General features: G+C 40.3%; 1 protein-coding gene across 1 annotated transcript; it reads left to right on the forward strand.

Annotated features, from left to right (window-relative positions):
* The first annotated feature begins 2,758 nt into the window (after positions 1 to 2,758).
* LOC126719511 (uncharacterized) lies at positions 2,759 to 3,715 on the forward strand. The gene is made up of 2 exons (XM_050422054.1): positions 2,759 to 3,292; positions 3,581 to 3,715. The coding sequence occupies exons 1-2, from the start codon at positions 2,759 to 2,761 to the stop codon at positions 3,713 to 3,715; spliced, it is 669 nt and encodes a 222-aa protein (XP_050278011.1).
* Positions 3,716 to 25,303: the final 21,588 nt, after the last annotated feature.

Genomic DNA, 25,303 nt, shown 5'->3' on the forward strand with positions numbered 1-25,303 from the left:
GAAATATACTCACTTAACCAAGAGGTATTCTAACACTCAATAATTTTCTCTTTTGAGTCCCCACTTCTCTTTCTCGATTGCATATAAGTATCACCCACTCTCCCTATTTTTGCAACATTTTCTCCATGCATTTTCTATCACTTAATATTTACAAATGTATCATTATATTATTCTGGGTGTGTTTAATTATTATTACTCATTTTTTATGTGGTTCATATTCTTATAACTTGTTTCATAATGCATTATGTAATCCTAAATTTTCAAATTTATCATTCAAATTTCTCCTTCTATTAATGAGATTATTATGACTATTAACACTTATCATAAAATTATAATATTTTCTTATTAAAAATCTATATATATATATATAAAAACTGAAGTCTAGTATTTATTGTTGCTATACTTCAGTTAAGTTGAATCAATGGTCATGTCATTTTCATTTTTCTTTCTAATTTTTTCCCATAATTTTTTGTACTATTAAATATATCTTCTAATTGTTCTCTAGCCCCATCTTTTATAGCTTAAATGAAATGCCTTCCACCATAAAGCCCAATCTGAATAGTCTTTCATGCTTTCACAATTTTACAAGTTGAACTTATTAACGCCAATTTCTCTCACTCCCTTGGCTCTTCATCTCCTCATTTAACTGATTCACTTCTTCATACGTGTTCAATTGCCACTATCCTTTAAAAAACAAAAGACAGTATATTTGAAATATCAAAAGTCCTATATAAATAAATTATTAATATTGAAACAACTGAAACAGTCATTAATATCCACGTCAGTTAATTACAACATGCTACTAACTCCGCAGCTCGAACCCTTTCCCCCCTAGACGTGCCAATTCAGCTACAAGGCCTTTGGCATTGCTTTGGAGAATCTAATTCTTTATTATACCTTTTTAAAATATTAACATTGAAACAACTGAAATTATAGTTGTGGGGGTAAAATTCGCCAGTCAACGTTGGGCCATAGTACTTGTACTAAGCCCAACCACATTAAGAAGCGAAAACACGGGCAGAGGACCCCCCAGCCCAATCATGTTGGGCCGGGCTTGCTTAGGGGCGTTCGAGGAGGAGTACCTCCTCGGACGCACCAAATGGGAGTCCGATTCACACCCTGTACATGGTGAAAGGTCATCCAAAATCAAGGAAGAATGCAGGACGTTCGGGGGGGGGGGGCAACCACAACTGCCGCATTAAATGCAAAGAAGCTACTTTTCCAGCCGCATTAATGTGGAAAGGACATGAGAACAGAATTATCTTGGCCAGTGCAACTCACAGAAAAGAAGGAGGGTGTCCTATGGGACAGGCACTCGAGTGGAGGCCCAGATGATTAACAAGTGTAGGGTCCTTATCGTAGGAGGGATGCTATATAAGAGAAGAAAATCCCCATGGCCAGGGGATCGGAAAAAGTAGAGAAAAAAGGAGTTGGAGGAAAAAAGCATAAGATACAGCCCCACGGACTGTTATCCCGGGAAGCTTAAAGGAATATCCCCACGTCCATATGGCTGCATGGCTTGCTTATAACTACGTTCACTCTGTCAAGACCTAGTTCTGTAACCTACTCTCTATAAATTCATTGTTGAGGGACTTTTGGGCAAGAATCGCTTGCCTATTGGGCCAGAGCCCCCAAAAACCCCCCCTACAATTGGCGCCGTCTGTGGGGAAAACTTGTGTCTCGACAAGTGAAACAGTAAGGGATGGAAGGATCAGGTTCGCGCCAAACTGGACGTGCAGAATCTCAACAACATGACAACTTTCTAAATCTCGAATGAGCGAAGGACCAAGATAATCAACGAGAGGGCAATGTGAACACCTCTCACACGAGTAGAAGCCGCTCAAAATGGAAGGATCACGCGTCCCACCAGCACAACGAGCGAAAGGCTCTACAGCAAGAGATGGACGATTTGAAGAAGAAGCTGCGTCGAGCCCAGCGAAAACGTCCTTCACCCGTCTCGGACACTAGCAGTGGTGAGGACGGTGAATACAGATGAAGGTCGAAAACCCCTCCGAGCGAGACATTTTCCTATGAGGAAGAACGGCCTCGCAAACGCGGCCGCAAAAGCCCGTCTTACCAAGGCCTGGCCAATGACGCCATGAGCAAGGCCCTGGATCGCATCTCCCAGTCGCCATTCACACGTAGAATAGAGAGGGCGATGCTTCCTCGGCGGTTCAATCAGCCAACGTTTGCCATATACAATGGTCGAACTGACCCAGTGGAACACGTGAGCCAATTCAACCAGAGGATGGCCGTCCACTCCAGGGACGAGGCATTAATGTGTAAGGTGTTTCCATCCAGCTTGGGACCCCTGGCAATGAGATGGTTTGATGCCCTCCCGCCGAATTCCATAGATTCCTTTAAACAGCTGACGCAGGCTTTTGGTTCCCGTTTCATCACCAGCACTAGAGTCCCTCGGCCCCTCGATTCCCTCTTATCCTTATCCATGCGAGAAGGAGAAACGCTGAAGGCCTACTCGGACAAATATTGGGAAACATACAACGAGATAGAAGGAAACTACGATGACGTTGCCATTAGTACATTCAAAAAGGGGCTGCCGACAGAGCATGGCTTGAGAAAGTCTCTCACTGGGAAACCAGTCACCAGCGTGCGACAACTCATGGACAGAATAGACAAGTACAAAAGGGTCGAGGAGGACCAGCAGATTGGGAAGGGAAAGGCGAAGGTTGTCCCTCAGGAGAGGAGGGACTTCAGGTCAGACCGCTTTAACAGCAGTAACAAGCCGAGGAGAGATTACATGGAACAGTCCGGACCTACTGGGGCTCAGGTAGTCCACGCTGTGTTCCGAGAACCATTGCACGAGATCCTGGAGAAAGTGAAGTGCGAACCCTTCTTTCAGTGGCCGAACAGGATGCCAGGAGACCCCTCAAAACGCAATCAGAATCTATACTGTGCGTACCATCAAAAGCCCGGTCACACCACTGACGAGTGCAGGAACCTGAAAAACTATTTGGATCGGCTTGTCCGAGAAGGAAAGCTAAGGCATCTATTGCACCGCCCTGAGCAGTCGAATGTCGAAACCATACAAGGCGCATTGAGGCCACCCATAGGCACGATAAATGTCATTCTTTCCGCACCTAGGAGAACCGGTTCCGACCCGTTCAGAGTAATGTCAGTGGGTAGGTTCCCGTCAGAGCCAGGCGAAAGAGGATCCAAGAGAGCCAGAGCGAGGGCCCCGCCATTAATCGGATTCACGGAGGAGGATAAGGAAGGAACTATTCAACCCCATGAAGATGCCCTAGTCATGACGCTCAGAATAGGAGGCTATGACGTGAAGAGGGTGTTAGTTGATCAAGGTAGCGCCGTGGAGATAATGTACCCAGATTTGTATAAGGGGCTGAACTTGAAGCAGGAAGACCTGTCGCCATACGATTCACCCCTGCTTAGCTTTGAAGGAAAAATCGTCATCTCAAAAGGCATGATTAGGTTGCCTGTGCAAACAGACTCAGAAGTAGTAGAGGTGGACTTCATCGTGGTGGATGCATACTCCCCCTACACAGCTATTGTGGCCCGGCCATGGCTTCATGCACTAGGGGCTGTGTCGTCAACCCTGCACCAGAAAGTGAAATACCCGTCAGAAGGTCGAATCAAAGAGATAGTAAGGGACCAAGGAATGGCCAGACAATGCATGGTGTCGGCAATTTCTCGACGATCAAGCAGCGAACCTTCCACTTCAGCCTGGAATAGCTTATAGCAATCAAGGACCCCGGTCCTAACTACGGGTAATGGAGGACCAGTCATGGAGGTGAGCTGTGAGGAGCTGGAGAAAGTGCTCGTCGGATCAGACCCCGAGAAGTTTTTCCAAATCGGCTCGGAATTACCAGCACAGGAAAAGTCAGCGCTAATTAACTTTCTTCGACGGAATGAGGACGTGTTCGCCTGGGATCCTTACGAAGCCCCCGGGGTTGACTCAGACCTCATACGCCATCACCTTAATGTTAATCCGGCTATTACGCCGAAGAAGCAGCCTCCCCGGCGCCCGTCAAAGGAGCATGCGAACGCTGTGAGAGAGGAAGTCGCAAAATTGAAGAGAGTTGGGGCTATCAAGGAAGTATTCTACCCCGAATGGTTGGCAAACACAGTCGTGGTGAAGAAGAAGAGCGGGAAATGGCGGGTCTGCGTAGACTTCACGGACTTAAACAAGGCCTGCCCGAAGGATCCTTTCCCGATGCCGCGGATAAACCGACTGGTAAATGTGACTATTGGGCATCCCCGAATGAGTTTTTTGAACGATTTCCAGGGCTACCATCAGATATCCTTAGTTGTCGAAGACCAAGAAAAAACTGCTTTCGTCACCCCAGTTGACAACTATCATTACAAGGTGATGCCCTTTGGCTTGAAGAATGCAGGGTCGACCTATCAAAGGATGATAACTAGGATGTTTGAGCAACAGATGGGCAAAACCATCGAAGTGTATATAGACGACATGGTAGTAAAGAGTAAATTGGTGGCCGACCACATCAGAGACCTCGGCGAAGTGTTTCAAATCCTGAGAAGGTACAAGCTGCGACTGAACGCATCCAAATGCTCATTTGGGGTGGGATCGGGGAAATTCTTGGGCTATATGGTAACTCACCGAGGAATCGAGGTTAACCCTGACCAAATAAGAGCCATTCATAGCATGCAGCCTCCTCGGAATCCCAAAGAGGTCCAGAAGCTTACCGGCATGATAGCTGCTTTAAACCGCTTCATCTCCCGCTCAGCGGACAGATTCAGGCCCTTTTTCCTCCTATTGCACAAGTGGAAGGGTTTCGAGTGGACTGAAGAGTGTGATTTAGCCTTCCAACAGCTCAAGGAATACCTCGCCCGACCACCGATCATGTCCAGTCCCGACGCCGACGAGGTGTTGTACGCATACATCGCTGTCGCCGCTTATGCGGTGAGCCTAGTGCTAATCCGAGAGGACGACGGCAAGCAGCGGCCTGTGTATTACGTAAGCAAATCACTACAGGAGGCGGAGACCCGGTACCTCCCCCTCGAAAAGGCAATATTGGCCGTCGTGCAAGCTACACGGAAGCTCCCCCACTATTTTCAGGCACATACAGTAGTTGTGCTAACCCAACTTCCACTAAAATCAATCCTCCGTAGCGCCGACTACACAGGAAGAATAGCTAAATGGGGAACCATCTTGGGCGCCTTCGACATTAGATACATGCCTCGCACCGCCATAAAGGGTCAAGTCCTCGCCGATCTGGTAGCTGAATTCGCGGAGCCCACCTTAGAAGGGGTGGAAATGTCAGGATCACAGAGTGCCGAAAGGAAATTGGTCGGCACGATCTCTCAGCAAGAACACGATAAGTGGAGAGCATACATAGATGGTGCAGCAAACCAAAGGGGCTCCGGGGTGGGACTCGTTCTAATCTCTCCCGAAGGTATAACCTTAGAAAAGTCGTTGAGGCTTGGATTCTCGGCAACGAATAACGAAGCCGAGTATGAGGCACTGCTGGAGGGGATGTCTATGATCCGAAGAATGGGTGGGAAATGCGCGAGCATATTCTCAGATTCGAGACTCATAGTGGGACAAGTAAATGGGGAATTGGAGGCGAAGGATGAAAGAATGTGAGGGTACCTTACCCGGGCTAAACACCTGCAGGCCCATTTCGACGACTTCCGTTTAACGCATATACCCAGAAGTGGGAATACCCATGCTGATTCCCTCGCAACACTGGCCACCTCCTCGGCTCAGCCCCTTCCGCGGGTTATTTTAGTTGAAGACCTCTGCCGCCCAACAGAAGAGTAGCCAAACGGTATTCGAGTACACAACGTCGGGGAGGGACCAAGCTGGATGGACCCTCTGGTTCGGTTCTTAAAGCACGACTCCTTACCGAACGATAAGGTTGAGGCTGGCAAAATCAAGAGGAGAGCTTCTCGATTCTGGCTGTCCGAGGATTCCAAACTTTACAGACGCTCATTCTCAGGGCCATACTTGTTGTGTGTGCACCCAGGGGCTACGGAACTTATCCTAGAGGAGTTGCATGAAGGGATTTGTGGAAGCCGTACAGGGGGCCGGTCCCTCTCCCACAGGGCCATGACGCTGGGTTACTGGTGGCCGAGCATGCATAAGGAGGCTCTGGAATATGTGAAGAAGTGTGACCAATGCCAAAGGTTCGCCCCGAACATACATCAGTCGGGCGGAGTACTTAACCCGTTGTCCAGCCCTTGGCCATTCGCACAATGGGGCCTAGACATACTAGGGCCGTTCCCCAAAGCTGCTGGGAACAAGAAGTTTCTTCTCGTCGGCACCGATTACTTCACGAAATGGGTCGAAGCTGAAGCGCTGGCAAACATTAGAGATGTCGATGTCAAGAAATTTATCTGGAAAAATATTGTCACCAGGTTCGGGACCCCGCACACCCTGATCTCGGACAACGGCCTCCAATTTGACAGCAAGGCTTTTAGAGAATATTGCAATGAACTGGGGATTGTCAACCGATACTCCACGCCAGCCTACCCGCAGAGTAACGGACAGGCGGAAGCCATCAACAAAACCATAGTGAATGGACTGAAGAAGAGGTTGGACGACGTGAAAGGAAGGTGGGTTGAAGAGCTGGCCCATGTCTTGTGGACGTACCGCACCACGCCTCGCAGGTCCACGGGAGAAACCCTCTTTTCGTTCACCTATGGGGCCGAGGCCGTCATCCCATTAGAGATAAACTTTCCCTCCCAGAGGACTACTGCATTCAACCCAATTGCTAACAACGGACTTCTAGAGAAAAGCCTGGACCTCCTCGAAGAGAGAAGGGAAAGCGCAATGGTGCACCTAGCTTATTATCAGCAAAAGCTCAAACAGGGTTATGACGCCAAGGTGAAGTCAAGGCCTTTGACGCCCGGGGATCTAGTGCTGAGGAAAGTCCTGGGCACCGCGAGGAACCCTGCATGGGGAAAGCTTGGACCAAACTGGGAGGGCCCATACCGTATCACCTCTGTGGCCGGCATTGGAGCGTACTTTTTCGAAGACTTGGACGAACGTGTAGTGCCACGTCCGTGGAATGTAAATAACCTGAAAATGTACTTTTATTAATGACAGACACCATACTTGATGCCGTGTTACTGTACAGCTATTTGGGATGAATGTTAAACAGAACCCAAGTCCTGCATGGCTCCTCGGACCACAGACTTGAGGGAAATTAACCACTCCGCGATTCTCGATGAATGTTAAACAGAACCTAAGTCCTGCATGGCTCCTCGGACCACAGACTTGGGGGAAATTAACCACTCCGCGATTCTCGATGAATGTTAAACAGAACCCAAGTCCTGCATGGCTCCTCGGACCACAGACTTGGGGGAAATTAACCACTCCGCGATTCTCAATGAGTGTTAAACAGAACCTAAGTCCTGCATGGCTCCTCGGACCACAGACTTGGGGGAAATTAACCACTCCGTGATTCTCAATGAGTGTTAAACAGAACCCAAGTCCTGCATGGCTCCCCGGACCACATACTTGGGGGAAATTAACCACTCCGCGATTCTCAATAAGTGTTAAACAGAACCCAAGTCCTGCATGGCTCCTCGGACCACAGACTTGGGGGAAATTAACCACTCCGCGATTCTCGATGAATGTTAAACAGAACCCAAGTCCTGCATGGCTCCTCGAACCATAGACTTAGGGGAAATTAACCACTCCGCGATTCTCGATGAATGTTAAACAGAACCCAAGTCCTGCATGGCTCCTCAGACCACAGACTTGGGGGAAATTAACCACTCCGCGATTCTCGATGAGTGTTAAACAGAACCCAAGTCCTGCATGGCTCCCCGGACCACAGACTTGGGGGAAATTAACCACTCCGCGATTCTCAATGAGTGTTAAACAGAACCCAAGTCCTGCATGGCTCCCCGGACCACAGACTTGGGGGAAATTAACCACTCCGCGATTCTCAATAAGTGTTAAACAGAACCCAAGTCCTGCATGGCTCCCCGGACCACAGACTTGGGGGAAATTAACCGCACCACGATTCTCAATTAGTGTTAAACAGAACCCAAGTCCTGCATGGCTCCTCGGACCACAGACTTGGGGGAAATTAACCGCACCACGATTCTCACTAAGTGTCAAATGGAGCCCAAGTCCTGCACGGCTCCTCGGCCACGGGCTTGGGGGAAATTAGCATCGCAGCCGTTTTTGCCTAATTATGAATTATCGTAATTTTAACATACGCATTCATTTATACTTAACTTTCAACAGTAAATGACAAAACCGACATCCATTCATGATGAAAACACAATAGAATAAAGCAACGGTATCTGAAAGGAAATAACTTTTATCATTCAATCTTCAAAATAGTTCGGTTCACAAACATTAAACAATGCAAAACAAAATGAAACACTAAAAGCAAAACAAAGGAATTCCTATACTACTATCCTAAGAGCCCTGAGTCAGAGCAGGCTGATCATCTACTGCTTGGTACTCCGGGGCAATCTCCTTGGCCTGTGCAAGGATCTCGCTGATGCGAAGACTGTCCTCGAGTGACTTGCCCTGCGCGACCTACTCCGTGCCCCCAGTCTCGGGAACAGAGGAGTCTGTGGGAAGAGGCTCGGTGGAGGCAACCTCGTCAGGAACCTCGCGTATGTCCTCCGGGAAAAAGATGTTCTCAGCCTTCCTGAGATCAGAATCTGTTGGGACGGCTGCACGATCCAGGGCTACACCCCAGGACATGGCGATGTATTCCCTGCAGACGGTGGCAACCTCCTCGGCCAGTCTAACCTCAGTATCGTGGACTCCACGTTCATATGAAGCCGCCACAGCCTTCTCAGCAGCTTCCCTAGACAAGCGAGCCTCCTCCTTGGTCCTTGCAAGCTCAGCCTTAAGCTTTGAAACCGCCTGCTGCTCCGCCGTCAGCTTATCCTCAGATTGGCGGAGCTGTATGCGCAGCTCGTCAGCTTGCTTTTCAGCATTCTTAAGGCCAGCTTCTGCACTCGCGTTAGCCTTCTTCACCTCCTTTAGTTCATTACTCTGATGATCAAAATCCCTTTTGAGATCGCCAGCGGCCTTCTCAGCTGCAGAACGGGACTGAGCCTCCCTATGCATGTCCTCACGAGCCTTCTTGGCCCACTCCTCAGCAACAAAAATTTGTTGGGTGATCTGTGCTCAGACGGAAATAAAAACACTATTAAAACTTGACGATAAGAGGGTACTCAGTATGGAGACGAGATAGAAGATTCCACTTACCATGGCCATGTCCCTCTTCAGTGATATGAAAAGTTCTGGCTGAAGAATCTTCCTGAGACCCTCCATATCACGAGGCAAGAAAAGAGGCTGCTCCAGGGCCTCGGCCAAGAATGATGCCTGCCCTCGTTGGGATTCCCACAGGGTCGCATCCCAGGGGATTGGGGTGCCGTCTAACTCGATCCGGGGCGACCATGTTCGTTGTTCCCTAAGAATGGCCGCCTCGTCTCGGCTATCAGTGGACCTAGTCCTTTTCTCTCGAGGCTCTTTCGTTTCCTTGCCCTTCTTTTTAGGCCCAGCTTTTTCACGGGCAATCTCTCCCTCCTCAATCTCGTCCACAGGCCTTTTTCGCCTTAAGTTACGCATAGGCTGCAACGCCGCATCCGACGAGGGAGGGAGAGGAGGAACAGGAGCTTTAGGGGCAGTTTGTCCCTTCGAGACGTCCTTGGAGGTCTGCCCCTTGGTCCTGTTAGATAGAAGGCCCCTTAGGCCAGTCCTTGGCTGCAGATCCATTCCTTCTTCTTCTGTCTCTTCGTTGATATCAGGCTGTGCGATGACTAAACCAGTATCAGGAGCCGCTGAGGCGCGGTCTAGATCGGCGTCAGAATCCGAGAGCTCTACTACTCTAACCGACGCCTCTCCTTCCTCGGTAAATTGGAACTGGTCTATTTGTTCCTCCAAGGATGAATGCGAAGAACCAGCCTCTTCCTCCGGGATAACTACTGGGGGAAAGGCCCGTTGGGGAGGTAGCTGAATAGGAGGTAAGTCTGTTTCTGCGAGGAACCCTGGTACGGATACGTCAATGCGTGCCAATCTCGGACTGCCAGCCCTTATAGCTTAGCCGGCGTCCACCAGGGATCGAGTGAGGGGAACGTAGTCCAAAATCAAAGGAGCCGACCGCAGTTGTCCGTCCTCGCTTACGAAGATCTCGGACCTTAGGAGGTAATTTAGATACTGGATGTTGACCAAGCTCAGCCGAGGTGATGTTCGCTCCTTGTCTGCAAAGGCCGTTAAAAGGTTTATGTTAGTCCGAGGAGACATAGAACCAAACCAACAAGTTTAAAAAAGAAAAAAGGGGGGAGAGGAGCTCAAAACTAAGGTCCTCCCCACGGAATCTAGTTCTATGACACCCCACCTGGCGTCCCCGCCCTAGTCGGACAGTGAAGGCCGTCATGCCATGGTCCGGAGACGATCAAATGGTCGTCCTTCAAGCCTTTACTGGACTTTGGGAGGCAGGATATCAACCTCACTTCGTCAGTCCTGGACTTTAGGTAGTATGAGTCGCCGAGCTTATGGCATTCATAAAGATGAACCACGTTGTGCCATGAAAGGTTGAGGTTCATCTGATCGTTTAGGGCGTCGGCACACCCCAGGATCCGGAACAGGTTCGCGGTGCTTTGATGGGGTGCCAACCTATGACCACGTAGGTAGTCCCTAGTTATTCTCCCCATTGGAATCGTCATTCCTCCTTCCACGAAGGCTATCATTGGAATTGCGACTTCCCCTGTTTTCCTCTTGAACAAAATGTCCTCCTGATGGCAATACTCTAAACCTACCTCCGGTGGAATACGATACTTCGCCCTGAAGCCCGCCATACCGGCCGGAGAATCTACCATTTTCTCAAGCCTACCCATCCCCTCTAATCCTAAACAACTTGAAGGCAGTTTGATTAATGAAGAATAACGAAGAAGAAGCGCGCACTTACGGGTAAGAAGCTCGACGGAGTCTTCAAGAGAATGGCGGCAAAAGTGAGAACGGAGGCAAAAGTGAGAATGGACTGAAGGAGAAGGCTCTGAGATGTTCTGGATACTGGAGTGTTCATCAAAAGTGAGTGACGAACGCCTTCAAAACCTTATATACTCAGTAGAAGTTGGACAGGCATACTTCCGTCTAGAGCTGGTGAAACGCTGTCCACCGTAGATCCGGTCTTCAACCGTTGGATTGGATGAGTGTAAAACCCCAAAAGCTGCAATTACTTTCCCCTGGGTCATTAAACGCCCTCAGCATTAATGAGGCACGTGAGGGCGCACCCCCCCTACACGTGCGAGGCAGGAATCCACAACGAACTGTCCATTAGGCATCAAAATCCCGTCTTTCCTCCTCGGACCCAGGAGGAAAAGCCGGAATTTTGAGGGGCTATTGTGGGGGTAAAATTCGCCAGTCAACGTTGGGCCATAGTACTTGTACTAAGCCCAACCACATTAAGAAGCGAAAACAAGGGCAGAGGACCCCCCAGCCCAATCATGTTGGGCCGGGCTTGCTTAGGGGCGTCCGAGGAGGAGTACCTCCTCAGACGCACCAAATGGGAGTCCAATTCACACCCTGTACATGGTGAAAGGTCATCCAAAATCAAGGAAGAATGCAGGACGTTCGGGGGGGGGGGGGGGGCAACTACAACTGCCACATTAAATGCAAGGAAGCTACTTTTCCAGCCGCATTAATGTGGAAAGGACAGGAGAACAGAATTATCTTGGCCAGTGCAACTCACAGAAAAGAAGGAGGGTGTCCTATGGGACAGGAACTCGAGTGGAGGCCCAAATGATTAACAAGTGTAGGGTCCTTATCGTAGGAGGGATGCTATATAAGAGAAGAAAATCCCCATGGCCAGGGGATCGGAAAAAGTAGAGAAAAAAGGAGTTGGAGGAAAAAAGCATAAGATACAGCCCCACGGACTGTTATCCAGGGAAGCTTAAAGGAATATCCCCACGTCCATATGGCTGCATGGCTTGCTTATAACTACGTTCACTCTGTCAAGACCTAGTTCTGTAACCTACTCTCTATAAATTCATTGTTGAGGGACTTTTGGGCCAGAATCGCTTGCCTATTGGGCCAGAGCCCCCAAAAACCCCCCCTACAATAGTAATTAATATCCACACCAGTTATTTAACCTTTACATATACATAAAACTATTTGATTGCTTTTGAGAAACTGATTCTTAGTCATATTTGTATCAAGTCTTTGTTCATGACCCTCTTAATAATTGGCATCTTTTCAACTTCAACGTTGTTCCGCAAATGTTAGTTTTTGCAAGCACTAATGCCACCCCTATTGTGAATTACTTCTTTAGGTATCTCTAAATCTCAATCATAAATAAAGTGAAATGGTTCTACTAAATAGTGCTCATATTATTTATTGACTATGTAGGCTGTTCATATTATATATCCACAAGTTGATCATGTATTATCTGTTAAATTACAAGTTTAGAAGCTGGATTATTTCTTCAGGTTTCTCGAAATCCCAATTGTAAATAAAACTAAATGATTCTACTAAATATTGCTCGTATTATCTATTGGTTGTGTATGCTATTCATATTATCCACCAATTGACAAGGATTATCTGTTAAATTGTAAATTCAGAAGGTGGATTATTTCTTATGGTATCTCTAAATCTCAATTGTAATTAAAATGAGATGGTTCTGCTAAATAGTGCTCATATTATCTATTGGTTGTGTATGTTGTTCATATTATTCACTGGTTGATCACATATTATTTGTTAAATTGCAAGTTCAGAAGTTGGAATCAAATTTATTGTCCCTAATCTACATTTTCTTTTGTAAAAAACATTTTTCCATTTTTTTCCTTTCCTTTGATTTGAAATGATTTTTTTCTAGAATGATGGCTTGTAGGTACTATGAAGTCTTCTTATTATGCAAAATTGAGAAAAAGGATAATTCATGCATCTAGGAGAAATCAAAATTTTGCAAGCAATATTCATGCTCCTGCAACTCATTTAAACGAAGATGATGTTGTACATATCTAAAGACTGAGTTCCTCCTGCTAATAGTCATTTCAGTAATAACGTGTCAAACATAGAACATTGTAATGACATGCTGCATTTTTCTATTCAAACAGGTGAAAATCTAAATTTTATAAATGTTGTTAGCATGCCAAATTATTCCATAATAAACATTAACTTATAATTCAATTATGATCTTAGGAAGTCACACATGAAAAATGGTGATAGTTAACTTCAGTAATACAATCACTTTAGCTTTGTAAGAGTGAATCTTTTAGGGTTAATTTCGTATTTTCATATGACTAATCAAATGGTAATAATTTCCGTGATGATGCAATACTCTGTCGCAGAACTTGCTAAGAAGTAGCTGGCAAATAAATATTATATAGAATCGTTTTGTAATTTCTCCAAAATAAACAGATTCTAGCTTTCTTTAAAACTTCATGAATCTCTTTTAACTTCAATGTAGAAATAGACAAAGAACATGTTAGAGACAATGGAGAGTATGATTTTGGATGAATTGAACTAAGAGTATTTAATATTTATAACTGGGAGACTGGGACATAGAAATATAAATATTAGAAGACAGAGTAGTTAGATGATATTTTATATTTGGCAGGTGGCCGCCCAAGCTGGCAAACGCTTACCTTTGGCGTTTAGACTTTGGAGTGTAGCTGATGCCCACCATTTTCTGAACTTTCAAACTTTTGGACCCTGGAAACTACGAAGAATTCTCCTGGGTGTAAAATACTCTGCTTTTCACTTTTAGACCTGGTTGAATTCATCTGTATGACCCAATAACCAATCAATTATTATAGTTTATGTCTTTATGAAATGCATATATTTTAAATTTTAAATTACAATTATTTCTATTTGCAGATACGGTTGAAATCTTTGAGTCTATATTCGTTGGTGATGTTGTTGGCTTTAGACCCATGTCAAAAGACTCAAAACATTGTATTTAACCATTTTTAAATCCAAGTTGATTATTAGATATGTTATGGAAGCTTTAGGTTAAACACATAATTATCAATATCATGGAAGTGCGGAAATTTTAAGAGACACGATATGATGACCTATGAAAACTAATGAAATGAACCGTTTCATAGTAAAAAAAAAAAAAAAAAAAAAAACCTAGGGGACTTGGCCTTATCAATCTCAAGGTGAATAGATTCACTATTAGATAGAGACTTACCGTTAGAATAACCCTATTTGTGGTAAATCTAAGTACAGTTTATGTGAACCTACAATCCATAACTCCAAGACAACCCTAGAAGGTTTTCTCCGACGTAGACCTCTAGTCCACGACTCCAAGATAACACTTGAAGGTTTAGATCTAGCACTCTAGATGACTGGATTGCAGCAACTTCAAATCTATTATAGTAACTAAAAATTTAACCTAGCTATCATCAAGGTAAAACCGATCCACTATGAAAAAATTGAAGTTTGTACAATAAGACTTAGACCACTAACATCTTATTGCTACCTCGAGTAGAAAACTTACTACCACGACCACGTGACAGCTCCGAGTCCACGGACTACTTCTTTCCTTGATCCAATGCAACCACAAGTACTTCCACTTGTGACTTTGAGACTCCACTCAAAGGTTTCAGATTTTCTTTAAATTCTTTATGCAGCAACTGAAGCGATCACCAAGTTCTTAACATGAATCTCAATCTTGATAACCCTAAGTGTGTATAAAGATAAACATCTCTAGATCTCACTAGAGATTCAACACACAACACATCAAAGATTTCTAAAACGTAGTTAAGGTTTTTCCTTTTATACTTGGAGTAAAACATAAAACCCTACACATCAAACCAGGCTTGGGCTGAGTTGGAAAATTCTGCAGAAAATTAATCTGCACAAGGTTCGATCGATCGAGCCTAATTTTGGATCAATCGAGCCTCGCAGATTTGGACCAATAAATCCTACAATCAGTCAATTCCAACTTTTAAAAATAAACACACTTTGAGCAAGCCTAAACCTAGACTCTATATTTTGATCATGGTTTGCTAACATAATACATAATGAAGTTCTAATACATTTAGTTCCTAAAGTCTTAGAACCTAACATATAGATTGATTTCCAATAGTGACTTTAAAATGAGAAGACACAAAACCTTTTAGATCTCAACAGAGCAGCTCCAAAGTCTTGAAAAACATGTCTTAGGGTTTTTTCTTTATATACTTAGTGAAGTAAGTCTAAAACCTTAATTAATTGATGGGTTGATGGGCTAAATTTCTTAAAGTAGGTCTAAAACTCTAATCAACTGATGGGCTGATAGGCTAAATTTCTGATTCTACATATATGCATTTCGATCGGTCAAACTTAAGTTTTGATCAATCTAAACTGTTAAAATTTATGATCCTTGAATCACTTGAAATCTTGTTCTTGCACACTGAAGAGTGAGTAATAACATCGTCTAAACATTTTTGTTGACTCTATTAGCTATAACTAGACCATTTTTTGTTCACGTGTTTGTCAACACAACTATACAGATTTAAAACCTGAGAGATGTCATTATGTTATACATACATTTATGATGACTGATTTCGCCCAATTGAATTCGATTAAAGGTAGTTGGTGCTGTGTGTTTGTATATCAAAGATTCAAAACACTCCTATGTTGGACTTGGGGGACAATATATGATTTCCAGCTTGTAAGGAGTGTAGTAATTAGTAAATCACTAGCTGGATGAGTATGAACATGTCTATTTCTTAATGCTAACTTTGTCCCATTGCCTCCTTAAGAAATGTAAAAATGGTTTCGCCATGTTCGTAGATTCCGTCGGGTTATGTTCCCAAGTGTAATCAATAAATGAATAAATAAATTAGGCTTTCATTTGGTTTGGCCACTACACCTCGTTAGTCTGAACTTTATCTCGGGTTTTTATGTCTAAATCTATCAATGCCTTAAAATTAAGATATCATATTAGGAAACAGTGGTTCCTAATATGAGTGCATGTCATACGTTGATAAAATTTCAATGAGCTGTGATGTGTAAGTTGTAATACTCTGTTTCAATTTTTTTTTTTTTTTTTTTTTAAATATTAAGGCATAGCACGGCATCCATAGTCTTCTCCCTACAGTTATCTGAATCGCAGCCTACTAATGGGTCTAAGGAATGCCAAGGTTTCTAACATATACATACCCCTAAAATGCTAAAATCACTTATTACCCTTCTTTAAAAAAAATCATTTTTGTTTTAAAAAACTGAGTATTACAAATAGTGTGATGTATGAAACCTGAGATCTTCGAATTTAGGACATGTCATTAAAGTCCATAGAGCCCACCATCTGAGAAGTCCCCGAGAAGGACAATCAAAGGATATTTACATACAATTGCATAGGTTATTTTTCTAGTTAATGTAAAAAAAAAAGGTTTATTTTCCTAGTTATAATCTTGAAAAGTAAAAATTAATTCAATAATCAACTAGTCTAATAACCCAAAATCTAAGTTTGGAGACTACGTTATTTAATGAATGGGAAAGAATAGGTACCCATTCCACGAGTCTAAATCTTCTGTACCACTTTCTCTATACCACTTTATATACCACGAATAAAAATCTGCCATGTATACACCAATTTAATTAACTTCCTATTTTATGCTTTTTCTTATTTCACTTACCTAAAATAATAAAAATAAAATTCCTCACACATCTTAGCACCACCACCGAACTCTGCCACCACCAACATGGCCATTCCGCTGCCAACACAAACATCATCACCACCCTCAACCCCCAGTAATTTATGGCTATTCAAGAAATTGGAAATTTTAAAAACGCTTATGTGTGTGTGTGTATATATATATTCCTGAGCTCTAACCAAACAACATGCGGTAGATTTGCTCTCACCCTCTGTTTCTCTCATTCACTCCTCTTAGATTTATTTTGGTTGGATTTTTGCTGGCTATAGTTGTTACTATTTTGCTTGGTGGTTGAGCTTAAAGAGAGAGAACGATAGTAATGTCTTGTGGTTGTGGTGCTGGTGCTTCAGATCCAGCGTGACTGACCTTGGTGGTGCTGCTTCAGATCCAAAGAGAATGGCATCGTAACTGACCTTGATGGGTTTTTTATTTTTTAATTTATGGTGGAGTGATGGTGGTTGATGGGATTGAGAGGGGTGGTGGGATTGGCTTGGGTTTCCAGCGGTGTGTAAATCAGGCGAAAGTGGTGGCCGTGATTGGTGACGTGGTGGCTAACCGTTGATGATGTTAGTGAAGGTGGGTGGCGACAGTGGTGGTGGCTGGTAGGGTGGTTTAGATTTTTATTCATTTTATGAAACTAAATAAGAAAATGCTGAAAATTAGATTTGAATTAAATGGGTGTACACATGTCAAGATTTTATTGGTGGAGTATAAAATGGAGCAGAAAAAATGAGACAGAAGATTTGGACTCCCATTCCACCTAACTTGAAGGTTGGTCTTCAAAAAATTAAGACAAAAATGCAAAACTTGCATTTTAAGTTTCACCTTTCAGATCTCTAATTTTATATTTGTTCAGTTGAGTTCTCTAAGTTTCAAAATTGTTTAATCAAGGCCTCCTATTAGCTTCCATTACATTGCTTTGTTAAACACACCCAAAATTGCATAGTTTCAGTAATTTCAGAATATTTAATAAATAAACCTATTATTTTATTTTTATTTGAAAGAAAAAATTAAAATACAAATTTCACCTTCTAAATTTGACTGAAATTCATTTTAGTCCTCTAATTTTATTTATGTTCAATTGAGTCCTTTAGGTTTCAATGATATTTGAAAGAAAAAATTAAAATACAAATTTCACCTTCTAAATTTGACTGAAATTCATTTTAGTCCTATAATTTTATTTATGTTCAATTGAGTCCTTTAGGTTTCAATGATATTTTTTTTTAGAGAGTTTCAACCTATGACGTCCGCTCCTAATGATAACTCTTAGACCAAGACACCAATCAGTTTTCGGTGTAGGTGGGGATTGAACCCCAAATCTCTTATTCAACCATCAGAGACTTTATCAATTGAGCTAACTGGAACCCACGGTTTCAAATATTCAATTCAAGTCTTTTCATTCAATTCTGATAAAAAAAAAAATGTTATTAAGGAGGAGTTTGGATTCGGCTTATCTTGCGTCCACGTTTGCCTTCAACGCGTTTCAGGCTTTTTTTTTTTTTTTGGTAGCCGCACTTGTTGACTTTTCCACAGTGAACAGTGCATTTGTGCACTGTTCATGGACCCACAAATTACACTTTTCAGCAACTTTTTCATTAAAAATGGGTCCTACGGTACTATTCACACGTTTAAAAATTATTTTGCTACAGTGTTTTCAGTTTTCAGTTTTCAGTTTCAGCAAAATAAATTCTATCCAAACAGACCCTAAGTATGCAATTAACTAATAAAAAAAAAATTGAAAAAAAAATTCACATAAAAAGTCTATGGCTTTGAAACAGCTACGATCTTGAGCTCCATATTAACATTTCCTAACCAGGTCCACATGGTTCCAACAAACTTTATTTATTTATTATTTTTTTTTTTTTTTGAGAAATGGTTCCAACAAACTAGAACAGTAAGGTAGACTTGAAAAAACAGCAAATACTTGTTGGTTCATTCGTACCATTAAATGTCTAGGCACTAGGCTAGGCTAATTTTTGTCCAAATAATCAATTTCATCATAAAAATGCGATCAATCACCTTGATGTGTGTCTGCAGTGTGCACATGCAGATCAAATTAAATAAAATTAGACAGAAGCAAGCAATAGTCATTTATAAATAAAGGAAAATGTTAACGAATGTCTTTAGGGTATTGATTAACAATCTATTTAAAGAAAGTTTTTATAGGAAAAGAAAAAAAAAAACAATTAATGTTTTGACAGTCTTTTTCATTTCCCATAAAAGTAATGTCAAAACTTTTTTAAAATGGATTGTTAACCAATACCTTAAGGGTACTTGTTAGCATGGGTAACGACGGCTTTTATAGCCAAAACCATAATCATCAAATTTTATAATGCCTCTTTTGAAGAATGAGAGCAGTGCAGAAGAGGATGCAATTCAGGAAAATAAGACGAGGAAGAATTAAATAATGAAGTTACTGATGAGTTCCAAAATTTCATTCTCAAATCTCAAGACCAAGCCTGGTGCTGCACTTGTGCCCAGCCATGTTTGTTTCATTACTGACAGCATCTAGGAGATCATTGCATAGTCTCCTATTATTAGTTTATTGCCCAAACAATTTTTTTTGATGTTCCTCATCAATCAAACAGTGTCATGCTCACATGGGTTGTGTCAATAGTTGAAATTCATTCGTATTAAAACATCCAAAATTATCATAAACCTAACAAAAATATAACAAGAGAAAACTCGGATACTTTTTTGGGTAAGTATTATTAAAAATTAAAAACAGGCAATACAACAAAACCTCTACTTGATTACAGGAGTACTCACAACAAGAAATTGGTTTCACATAGACAGTATAAAATATCTTAGCCAACCAAACACCAAAGAAGCAAACCTACTGTTTTTACTACCAAAGAAGAAAAATGGTACTTTTCAAGTGCCTTCTGTCTTTGGTATATCAGATGAAAATAACATCATAGAAAATCCAAGTTACTCTCTATACATCACCACAACCAAAACAAGCAGTAAATCTTTCATCCTTGTGTCCAGGAGATACTACTGCCACACAACTTGGGATTTAATCACCACAACATGTGGAAAAGGAATATTAATCAACCCCTATATATGACATTGAAATTGTGCTCGTGTGTATACAGGCCCTCAGTACATTTTTTTTCACTGTATACTTATACAAAAACATGTACCGTTAGCAGCAACCATAACTTCTTGCTGTTCTGGGCAGTGCCAAACACCAATGCCTCCACATCATGCACATCAACCTCACATGGAATCTCTGTTTGCTAGCACAAAAAATTTAATGTGTCATATTGTCATGTGTAAATGGAACTTTTTATAACACTTGTATGCAGACCTTTACATATCAGAGTGTAGATACAGCTAACCAGATCAGGAAGCAAGAGCAGGGAACAAGAGTATGATCAAGTCATAACAGAGCAGTAAAACGGCAGTATAATTGTATTAGATTCACTTAAGTGATGACACGTGAGAGAGTTTGTTACTGCACTTGTGAAGATTGGTTTCAAGTTAGTTAGTTCTGTTTCTGTAGTTAGGTAGTTACTTGGTTCAATACTTGTATATATATACAGATTTGTACTCATTCTTTCTAATTAATGAAAGTACAGTTTTCCTCTCATTCATTTCGTGATATAACATGTAAAAGGAATAATGAACAGATCTTAATCATGTGGCTATAATCCTGTTTTTCCCATTATTTATCAAAACTAATCCTGTTACACATGAACATACTAAAATATGACACTTGTTACACATGACCAAATACATTAAAAATCGACTAGCTTTAGATTTAGGTAAAGCAGGCATGGTTATTATTTCCAAGATCATTACTTTACCACTCTCATTATATGTTAACAAGGCTGTCTGTTTGACAATAGGTCCCTTACTATTCTCTCCATCAGTGGGTAGGATGTTCATCTTAACTGGAGCTACCTTATTACTCTCCCCATTGGTGGGCAAGTTTTCCTGGGGAATTTTGGCCATTTTTGTAGGTATGTAAATGTTGACTAAACCAATGGAGACTGCCAATGACAATCCTCCTTGCAATCCTTGTCTACCGGTGTAATCAAGTATACTTAATCGACCTCTCAGCAGCTGTTGGGAAATGCTGATTGGTTAAAATGCAGTACATCAGTGGCTGAAGAAAGGTTGCTAGTATTGGACTCTGAAGCCCCATATGAGGAGTCGATGGCTACAACTTGTTAAAATTCTACTATAATGAACTGCACATGAATTGCATGATTAACTTTTCCATTACAAATTTTCTCTATTCATTATATTTTTAATTTGATTAAAACCTAGTAATAGTGGCATAAAACAGAACAAAAAAATTCATGGAGAAAAAGTCCTTCAGTGCTTATATTTGAACGATACAATATTATCACATGCTAAATCATCTACTTAATCATTCTTCATCAAAAACTTCATACAAAGAACCCATATCATATGGATTGAAAATCTATAAACAAAACCCAAACAATAAAACTATTCAAATTTTTTTTGGGTTTCCTAAATGCCATGGCTTCACAGTAGATATACAGATAGAGGACTAAATAAGAAAGGAGTAGTAGTAAACTACAAAACCGAAACACGATCTACTTAGGTCCAATTAAGACTGTTTAAAGCAGCATAATAAGAAAATAGAACCCATTGGCACAAGCACAACACAAATATAAGGAAACAATACTAAACTGAACCTAGTTTCTTCCATTCATCACAAAGGTATAAACGCACAACCGAATTTTGCCATAAGATAAATGGGCTGGGCCTGGGATAGTATTATGAGTGGCATTGGTGTTTTTCACGGATTGTATTTGTTTTCTCTCTCCTTTTCTTGTGTAAAGAAAGAAGAGAACAGAGCCCATTTTTATGAGGCTTTTATGGGGCCCATTTTGATAGGTTATGGGTTGTAATTGAACAACGTATCATCTCTAAGGCAAAATTAAGCTTTAGGCATGGATGACATGGCCTGGTCCAATCACAAAAATTAGTGTTAACTTTACGTGCTTCTTACGATAATAGTAGAGTCTGGTGAGAGAAGCAAATATTGGGCATGCTTTAATCTATTTTAATAATAAATTTCATTACTTATCAAAAAAGAAAAATACAATGAAGCATATTCAGTCAAGCTTGGCCTAGGGTAACCACATGAGTCATGACTACTCCCATATCGAAATCAAATTATATTGCCAACAACTTCCTAATTGGTATACTAAACTGTATTTAAGCATGAGGACCTTCAAAAGAAGCAATGCCAATAAAGACTATTCTGGACCTTAGCAAGTGATAAATTTTCACAAGTGTTACGAACTGCTAATAAATTGATAGACCAAAGTCCAAATAGACATATTTTGCCAAAAGTAAAATGACACCTCGGACAATATGGGGGTTAACGGGCAAGGAGACGCATTCAAGTCCACCTGGATGTGTGAGCAACTTATTAGGAAAAGAAAATAGAAATTGAGAGAAATAATGAAAATCATGATACAATGATTCTTGTTTGGAGAATATGAGAAATTCGTATATTTGAATGTTTTGAAATGACAACTCACAACTCTCAAGAAGATGAAAATAATTTCAAAATTTATTAGCTTCAACAAAATTTAAAATACTTCTTAAAGAAATAACAGTATATAAATGTTAATGAGTTCCAATAAAAAAAATGTTAATGAGTTGAACGTAATTGATGCAGTCGTTTAAGGCTAAATAAGGAAAAAAAAAAAAAGATAAAAATGCTATGTTCACAATATTTTTCATAACACTTTTACAATAAATCCTAAATAACAGATTGTTATAGGCTGTTATTGATAGCAAAAAAATAATTTTAGTAATGGGTTCTATTGTGAATGTGGCATTTCTCCACAAAAAAAAAAAAAAGCAATACACAAAAAAAATTTACAACATTTTTCAGAATAGTTGAGTTGGCAAACTTTTACTAGTTTTCACCTAGGTCTACTACTAACATCACTCTTTTACTTACCACTATCTATCATTCTATCACATCAACAGTTATGAAAAGTTTTGTCAAATTTTGTGTCTACAAACTTTCTATAAATAAATAAATCTACATAGTTCATGTTTAATTGGTAATAATTTTGCATCTAAACAAGGTAACAGAGTTTAAATAATATTTAATTTTTTTAAAGTCATATATAAATATATAAAATGCATCAATTACAATTTTCATCTTAAGCCTCCAAATGCATCAAGCCACCCTTAGTTAATGATCATACCTCAAAATGATCATCCAATTGAATGTGGCTTCTTGGCATGTTTAGACTTGAGAGCAACAAGGTTTGAAAGAAAAAAATTGGATGGTAAGGAGGAGAAAGAGCATTCAAGTCAATCAAGCAAACTTAATGCGTGGGGGGTGTTATTTAAGTTCACCATAACTAACATTACAAACTTTCAAATATTTGAGATTTTCAACCTTTTCAAAATCCAATTGCATGTATTTTGGTTTAGGCAAGCACATCATTATGCCTTGGATTTCATCCAACCCCTAACTAGAAAAAATATTAAGTACATCACATTATACAAAAGAATTTGTAATAAATAGAATAGACTGTTAAATTTTAACCAAAAGCCATGTTTATATTTTCTTTAAAATTAATTAATAAATAAATAAATAAAATAAAGAAAAAAAATATCTAGCACACATAAAGATGCAAAAAAGAGAACCAAAAGAACTTATAACGTATTTCCAATTAGTACTTCAGAAGAATCATTGTAACACAATTGTCTACTCTGCTATGTTTCTCTAGCACTTGTGGTGATTATTGTTGAACAATTTCCCAACCTATTTGTTGTAAGACAAAATTTAGAGTTGCAGCGAAAACAAAACAAATATAAACATGCCTTCAGTTAAGGTTGTCAAAATCGAGATCCTACGTAGGATCGTTGGAGGTATGTGGAATCATAGAACGTAAGATCGGATCGTGGATCGTAAGATCTTACATTATTTGAGAAAAAAAAATACACATTAGTGTGTTAAAGAATCACGTAAATTATACATTTATTGATATAATTATTATACATTACTACATCCATTTGTAAGCATCATTTAAAGTGGCCAAAAATCTCAAATCGTGACACTCTATTGGGATATTTTTTATTTGAGTCCAATTGACACACTCTCTACATTAGAGTAGAAAAAATTGGTTTATTGGGATTTAATTTTTCATTTGGGTCTAACTGAGCCTTCTACCAAGTTAAAAAAAATTACAAGAAACTAAGGTCGTTTGGGATTGTCAAAATTATACGATCCTACCGATCCTGAACGATCACTAAGATCCTTCAAAGATCCAAATCGTTTTGGGCAGGTGAGATCATAAAATCGTAGGATTCATATCGGGATTTTGACAACCATGCCTTCAGCCATAGTTGTTTAAGTGGAGATGATTTGGGATAATGAGGTGGAGGAGAGGATGGAGGAAGCAAGGTCTTGGGATTTTGATTGCGAATCGACGGTGTAGGAGTGGGGGAGCATGGTATGGGTCAGTGAGGCTGAGAGAGTCAGTAGAGACTAGAGAGTAGATGGCAAAGGCTAGGGTTTTTGCTTTTTATTCAGAGAGAGAGAGAGGGATTTTTGAAAGTTTTAAATGAGAGAGTGAGGCAAATGGCGCCCTTTTATGGGGGAAGAGGTGGAAGTGTCACTGTGACTGTATGTTGCGTGAGAATGGGGCTCCGTGTAGTGCCTGTGGGGCCCTGCACAAAACGCGGATAATTATTCATGTTTTTTATTTATTTTTTAAATTTTGCTAGCAATTTTTTTTTTTGGTTAAAAAATTACTTTGAGTATCTAGGAACATCACATAACAAAGACAACAATTTACTTCTAATTTGTCAAATAAAATATTTACAAACAGTTAAAAGAAACTACACAAAAACCATCTTCTTCAATTACATAAAATTTCTTCATTATATTGTCCACACTATCTTGTTGTTATCCAAATAAACTAAAACCTAACAACAATACAAAATATGACAAATTATACTATGATTTCCAAATTAGGTCACAACAAACATCATTCATTAAAAGCATTTAAATTACTTGCATCAAGGAACACATATGAATTAGTTGATAATAGAATAATGGGCGTACAAACCTCCTGTAAGAGATTTGTAACTCTCTTGATTCGAACTCCTATAGGGTAGTTGTTAGGTTGTATCTTTTTTAACGTCAAAGATTAAGCAAGACTTGTGAATACCTTTTTATAGAAATTTTCTTTAAAAAAATTTCATTGATTTCATTTTTCAGTTGCAAACATTTAAATTAAAGTAGATGAACATATAAAGATAAAATTATATGTAAAGTTAAAACTACCAAAATGAATATGTATAAATAATATTTTTGTTTTAATTTTTCATTGATTTATTATTTATTTATAACATCAAAATTAAAGTAGATGAATGTGTAAAGTTAAAACTGTTTAAGATGAATTTGAAAAGTCAATATATTTATATATATTTAAGCTTTTCAAAAAAAATTAAAGATAAAAAATAAGAAAAAAATATTGAGGTGACTAAAAAGAAATGTAACAACAATAAATATTGCGTTTCAGTTTTATATATATATATATATATATATATATATATAGGGTTGGGTTAAAATTATACCCGGTGTAACTTTAAGCAATGTTACACCACCGAATATTTTTTAATTGAATGTGAATATTGAAAAATCCACTGTTAGATTATATTATCTTCATATATTCTCCATGCTTGCAAAATTTCAAGGTGATCAAAGATTAATAGCCATGTC

This window comes from Quercus robur, chromosome 3, assembly GCF_932294415.1.
Source record: "Quercus robur chromosome 3, dhQueRobu3.1, whole genome shotgun sequence".
Lineage (NCBI taxonomy): Eukaryota > Viridiplantae > Streptophyta > Magnoliopsida > Fagales > Fagaceae > Quercus > Quercus robur.

What these genes read in the sequence shown, in the direction of transcription:
- LOC126719511 (XM_050422054.1), top strand. Translation starts at nt 2,759, where the DNA reads ATGGAACAGTCCGGACCTACTGGGGCTCAGGTAGTCCACGCTGTGTTC. An exon ending in TCAGAATAGGAGGCTATGAC is followed by an intron (nt 3,293 to 3,580) that starts GTGAAGAGGGTG and finishes ACCCTGCACCAG; the next exon opens with AAAGTGAAATACCCGTCAGA.